Below are 6,254 nucleotides of genomic sequence, written 5' to 3'. Positions count from 1 at the left end.
TTTGGAAGAATAACAAAAAAGAAAGCCATGAGAAGTTTGATTTAAAGTTTGCTAAAAGCCACATAGTGGGAAAAAGGCGCTGCTCTGGTCAGACCAAAATGTAACACAGTCAATCCGTGGAGGAAAAGTATCAAGACACACAGCCCTGAACACACCATCCATAAAGTAAAACATGACAGTGGCAACATCATGCTGTGAAAGCTCACTGTATGTATTTACAGTAAAATAAAGCGTATAAAAGCACACCACACTTTTAAGAGTTTCGGTTTTGTTTTGACAAGCGTAAATTCTTCTCCTTCCTCTGAATTATTGTGCATAACTTTGTGCATGTCTGTGACAAAAAAAAAAAATCCAAGGAAGAAGAAATGAAGCTTGTGCTTCATGAATCCTTTTACCAGATCGAGTTTGTCTGGTACCCAGCAAACATCTGTGATTGTCGAAAATAGTTTTAGTCTCGACAAGTTTAGAAACACATTACATTTCTGAAAGCTCAATAGGAAGGGTAAGTTTGGATTGACTTACGAAAACACTATTAAGGCGGTTTGTGTTTCGTTTGCTCGGGTTTGGAGCTGTGCTATTTTTCTGCCACGCACAGAGACAGAGAGCCAGAAATGTAATCCTTCGACATCCTTGTCTGCTTAAGACCCAGTGCAGTTATTTTTTTTCAACTGACAATGTTTTACTTTTAGCTACAGGAGAACTACAAAAGCTGTATGATTCAGTGCATCTCAGGTTTGACAGATTAAAGTAGATAAGCCATGCCTAGAGCTGCTCCTATTCAACCTAAGATAGTGTTTTCTGCTTCCTGTTATGTTACCCTGAAACGTTTCCAACAATCTTAGTTGTTTTTGCCAAAATGTATCTCATTCCTCGTTGCTTATGTCAGAGTGTAAAATACTGGACATCATCATTCCCTGCTCAAGTAAAACTGCTTCATGACGTTTTTCAGCTTTTTCGGGACATTTTTTATTCTTATTACCGTCTTAAAATGTTTGACTTCCTTCTAAAACTGTAGGTGTGAACAGATTCCTCGTCCTCTGAAACTGGGCCAAACGGTTCGTATAAAACGGGCTAGTAAATACCAGGACCATCACTCCCCCCTAACCCCCCCATACCCAATGAAAAACAGTCAGAAAGAGAGAAAAGACAAAAAATAAAATAGTTTAGCCTTCAATACAAGATCTAATTTATGTAGAAAGAAATAAGAGACACAAATGAACAATTATCAGTACGAGTATCAAAAAAAAAAAAAAGACTTGCCACACGTTTCCTCCAGACTTTTGTAGCTGTAAACAAGAAATCACAGAGCCTCTAATTTGAGGTACGTTTTTTCATCATTTCCTCCACAGCGTTTGGCTCCAGACTGCTGTAATCGAGCCAATGGAAAGCCCTTCAGACTGTATAGTAGAGGCTGAAGTCGACTCATTTTTTCCAACAGCTTCAGGCTCCAAAGGAGCGCCGCTGCAAACACACTCACGCTGCTGTTTCCTACAAGGTAAGATCTTTTAAGATCAATACAAATGTTAGCTCTTCTTGTAGTACTTGAAATATGTTTTTATTTGCTTGAGTTGTTTTGAAGTGGACAGGGTTTCGTTTTTGTTTTTTTTCTTTTTCCTCATCAGTTTCTCTACCGTTTTTCTGGCTATCACTAACCTACTAAAGGAAAACTATTGTGACACGACAAGCTAGTAATAAAACATGAGAGAAATTGCTAACGAGGTTTTGTAGATATATTACAGGTGTGTCTCAATAAATCAGAATATTGTTTTTTATTCTAGTAAATCGATTAAATAGCAAAATGTTTAATAGCTAATAAAACCCAAAACATTTTCTGTTGATATGCAAGATCAGTAAAAGGAATGGATTCTAAATGTAGAAATGTGAACTGAAAAGCACGTGCAGTTAACATTTAAATAGCTTTTAAATAGATTTTCTTCAAAATCATAAACAACGTCATAAATATTAAAACCAGCTTAATTAGTTTTTTTTTCATCCAGTTTGGAGATGCTCTGGTGGACAGCCAGCAGGGCCTGGCTCTGCTTCTCCTGCTGCCTCCTGCTGGGTGTCTGCTCCCAACCAGAGGACGGAGGACCAGAAGTGGTCCTGGAACAAGTGTCAGGAGAACCTGGCTTCGAGGATTGGGAAATGGGTTCTGGATCTTCTCTGCTGCATCTCTTCAACCACTTCCCTGCTGACAGCTCCTTTGTTTTTAAGGAGACCCCAAAAGAACCACTCAATTGCACGCAGCGCTTCTGGTTGCCACCTTCCTCTCCGGTCTGCTGGGAAACTGTAGCAGAACCGGAGGAGTTCGCCAGGTCCCGTCTGCTTGTTCTGCAGAACAGGGCCGCGCTGCAGGCGGTGTCTGACCTGAGCGGGGTGGAGGAAGCAGGAGTTTCCTACAGCCACCAAGCCAGAGAGGAGGTCCAGGGCGTCCTGTCAGACCACCAGGAGGCGACGGAGATAATGCAAACCATGGAGAATGTGTTTGTCTCACTGGTGGAGAAGAGGAAAGAGGGGAAGGAGGAGGGCATTCTTACTAGGTGAGAACCAGAAAATCTTTTGATTGTGAGATATACAACTTTTAATATTTGTTTTGGGGTTTTTTTAAGTTTGGTGCATGCATTTGAATATACTGTGGATACTGTGTCCTATAAGTAAAACAAGATTAAAACTATACTTAGGACTAGACAATATGACTGAAACATGCATCACCATACAAGAGTTTCATATCAGTTTTTATCATTGCCTTTTTGTTTTATACATCTAATATACTGCCAAAGTGGTGATATGACCTTTCCTGCTTTATCCAGTTTTCACTCCAGCACACTGTTCTTTATTTTTAAGCATTATGAGGCATGGTGGCAAAATTTAAAACTGCTACACGTTACTCAAGTCGTTGCTAGGTGACCTGAAAGTGAGTGAGTTGCTAGGTAACCAAAGAATGAAGTGAGTTAGTTGATGCCTCCCACCTTGTGGTTGAACAACTAAAGCTTTTCCCTTGCCTGCGTAGGTTGCTGTGCGGTTCTGGACCAGGAAGTAAAAAAGTAAAATGTTGGAATATCCTGGTGCAAAGACACAAATGCATGCTTTGCAGATGCATTGTAAGATGTTTATTTTTTATAACAACATTTTTAACTAAACAAGATAACTAAGAACAGAGAAAAATCGAGGAAGGCTATCCACGTTGTCCACAGGCTATAGTGATGGTGTGTACCATCCTCTAGTCCACTCAATTTAACTTAAATTGTTTTATGAAGCTCTGAAGTCCATGCTAAAGCACTTTAGTTAGGCTTAGGTATGAACTTCATATTACCAAAACATGGAATATATTATTTTTTCTGTTTTCAGAATCACTGTAATGCAAAAAGATACCATTTTCATCAAATACTGGCTTTTAGTAGCACACATCTGTTCAACCCAGAGCAATAAGTGCATGTTAAGTTTTTCCACATACGAATCACATTTCCCAGCTCTGGTCTTGCTAAATGAGCAACGCTGGGTAATTTGTAATGCGTTTTCATCTGCCCTCATTCTCTACGTCCTGCCCACTGAAACCTAACAACTGAAACAGGTTGAGCTTTCTTCATCCGACGACTGAGACTACAGGACTATTATGGCAACATTTACCAATTCAAAGAACACATTCCAGTAGGCTGCGGACCCAAAAGCAGGTCCACAACCAGATGTCGAGGCTAGACCTTAATTAACAAGGTTTTCAGAAGGTCTGCATCACATATGGAAAATCTGAGTCATTTCATCGCATTTTCCAAATGACAGGATAAAACGAAGCTCCGGCTAAAAATAAACAGAGAATGGAGAAAAGATAAAATCTCTTGAATTTGTATGAACCTAGGAATACAAAAGTCTAATCTTAACTTTTTTTTTTTCCTGACAGCATAAGGGAGCATCTTACCAACACAAAGGAGGCGATGGAAGGAAAAGAGCTCCTGGCAAACAACCTGGAGAGCCGTTTTTCTACTTTAGAGAAGACTCTGCTCAACATACACCTTCGACTCAACAAACTCATTCGACAATGATAACAATCAAAGCCCCCTCCAAGAGCCTCTGGTACAAGAGTTTAAATGGTGCATGCGTAATAAATTCCGATGTCTAAGGAAATGTAAATTGTTAGCAAAAGAACAGAAAAAAAGTACAAACCCATAACCTGAACACATGTGGCTGTTCCAGTTTACGACTCCGAATGATCCGTACAGGCATTTTACAGTCGTATAAAACACCTTGTGAAACTCTAATATACTGAGTTCTGCATAAGAATAAGAGACTTGTCAAACTTGAGAGATTATAGTTTTTGTCTGTTTATATAGACATAAAGGTTACCCAGCAAAACATTGACATGTATTTTAATCTAAAATCTAAACAATAAATCCATTACTAAATAAAAAGGAAGCATTCTGATGTGTAGACGTTTAAGATATATTGAATTGTTAGACTAACAGATGTTCAAAGTTCTTGGTGGCAAATAGAGGTACATTTTTTCAAAGATGTTGAAAACATCCAGTTTCAGTAATCAGATGTGTGAAGCTAACTGAGACACCCGTCCTTCATCTGCAGTCAGTTCTAATACTTTTTTTTTTTTTTTACAAAACTTAGAAAAGTGTGTCATGCATTTGTATTTGGCCACCTTTACTAAATGCAATCTGCAGCAAACTGCACTCAAGTCTTCTGAGATTTGGGGAAAACATTAGAGAGCAAACAGCATCATGTACACAGAGGACCTCACCCGAATGAGAGATCCACAGCTGACATGGGATAACTTTTATTATGCTAGTGCTGAAAGGAAACACTAATAAGTTGTGTTTACTTATTCCATACATGGTGTGACAATCGCTGTATATGGAATAAGATGTTGTTTTGGTCCGTTGAGACCAAAATATTACTTTTTTGCACATATGCCAAATGCCTTTTGTATGGGAAGACACTGAACACATCACCCAAGCTTCAAGGCTGCATAGTATTAGTAAAATATAAACGGGGCCTGCCAAAGTGTATCCATCAGTTGGAACCCAGCGTTCTGATGCTAAAAGTTAGCATCAATGCTAAAGTAAGCTACAATGTACTCAAGACCATGGGGCAAGTCACAAGCATGTTGACCAACATGGACTTGCACCATTCAGTATGTTAAAATTTTGTTTAAGCTAAAATTAGCCAAAATGCTCATATTAGCATATGTGCCAGTAGCATGCAGGTTTTCATGTATGCTACTGCATGCACTAGCATGCTGTCTTAATTTGACTTGCCCCATTCAGTATACTAAACATGTCTAATAAATAAGAATTATTTTAGGGAAAAGGCTAATGCCTGTGGTGGGGGCAGTGAAATGCTCTGTATGGAAAAACCTGGTTAGTGTTTTGTCTTTTTTACGTTTCTAATGCTGCACTTGTGTAAGGGGAAACTATTTAAATGTGTTTGTTCTGTCAAATAACCCTAACTTACTTAACTGATTTAATCTTTTAAATAAAAAAGTAGATAGAGGAATGTGTCTAAAACAAAAAGACAAAATATTCCCCACTCCGATGAAAACTAATCAGTAGCAGAGACTACAGAGAGACCATAATAGCATGCAGCTCTCTGGCTACGTTGCTATGGTAATTAAGTATCTGCACCTGTGCTGGCTCTCTCATTCACAATATGCTGGACACAGAGTTTCTATACTTGTGTGACACCCAGCGTCGGTCTCAAGGACCCTGACAAAAAACCATAAGCCCTAGCAAAATTTTGAAAACATTTTACGGGAGCATTCGTGTGTGTCCATGTCATGACCGACTTTGAGACCAATAAGGCGGTATTTGTACCCGTGAGGGCGAGTTTAAAATACACTGCTCAAAAAAATAAAGGGAACACTTTAACATTTAAGTGAACACTGAAGTGTTCCCTTTATTTTTTTGAGCAGTATAGTTTTGGAGTCAGAAAACCACTGTGCTGTGTGTGTGTTTCCGAAAGATTCCTGACTCTGTGAGACACTCAGACTCGTTTTTTGGTCGTTTTTCTCAATTTATGTCATCATTTTAACTCAGAATCTCACTAAAAATAATAGCTCTCTTCTCGGGATCAAGCTGAACGCTTTGATGCCACTTTTGTAGGGGCACACACACCGCTTATTGGGTGTAGAACAGTAGGTTCCTGCCACGCATTGCATAGGCAGGCCCCAAATATGAGACACAAGCTAACATTGGAGCAGCATGCCCAGATTGCATTAACTAATAGTGTTGAAAGTATTGCTGTCTTTTCTGCTT

At 39.1% G+C, this 6,254-nt stretch overlaps 2 protein-coding genes across 2 annotated transcripts in view; one reads left to right on the top strand and one right to left on the bottom strand.

Annotated features, from left to right (window-relative positions):
• Positions 1 to 6,254, bottom strand: part of uqcrb (ubiquinol-cytochrome c reductase binding protein) — a 61,919-nt gene that overhangs the window by 43,477 nt on the left and 12,188 nt on the right. The window lies entirely within an intron of this gene.
• LOC103472396 (uncharacterized) lies at positions 987 to 5,458 on the top strand. The gene is made up of 3 exons (XM_008422015.3): positions 987 to 1,495; positions 1,998 to 2,540; positions 3,896 to 5,458. The coding sequence occupies exons 2-3, from the start codon at positions 2,005 to 2,007 to the stop codon at positions 4,035 to 4,037; spliced, it is 678 nt and encodes a 225-aa protein (XP_008420237.1). The 5' UTR covers positions 987 to 1,495; positions 1,998 to 2,004; the 3' UTR covers positions 4,038 to 5,458.

Source organism: Poecilia reticulata, chromosome 11, assembly GCF_904066995.2.
Source record: "Poecilia reticulata chromosome 11, P_reticulata-male-v2, whole genome shotgun sequence".
NCBI lineage: Eukaryota > Metazoa > Chordata > Actinopteri > Cyprinodontiformes > Poeciliidae > Poecilia > Poecilia reticulata.
Note: the sequence above shows the minus strand (reverse complement) of the source record. Positions and strands in the feature narration are given on the sequence as shown.

Bases quoted from the DNA above. Each gene is read 5' to 3' on its own strand.
- LOC103472396 (XM_008422015.3), top strand. From the start codon at position 2,005: ATGCTCTGGTGGACAGCCAGCAGGGCCTGGCTCTGCTTCTCCTGCTGC. The intron at 2,541-3,895 runs GTGAGAACCAGA...TTTTCCTGACAG, and splicing joins GAGGAGGGCATTCTTACTAG to CATAAGGGAGCATCTTACCA.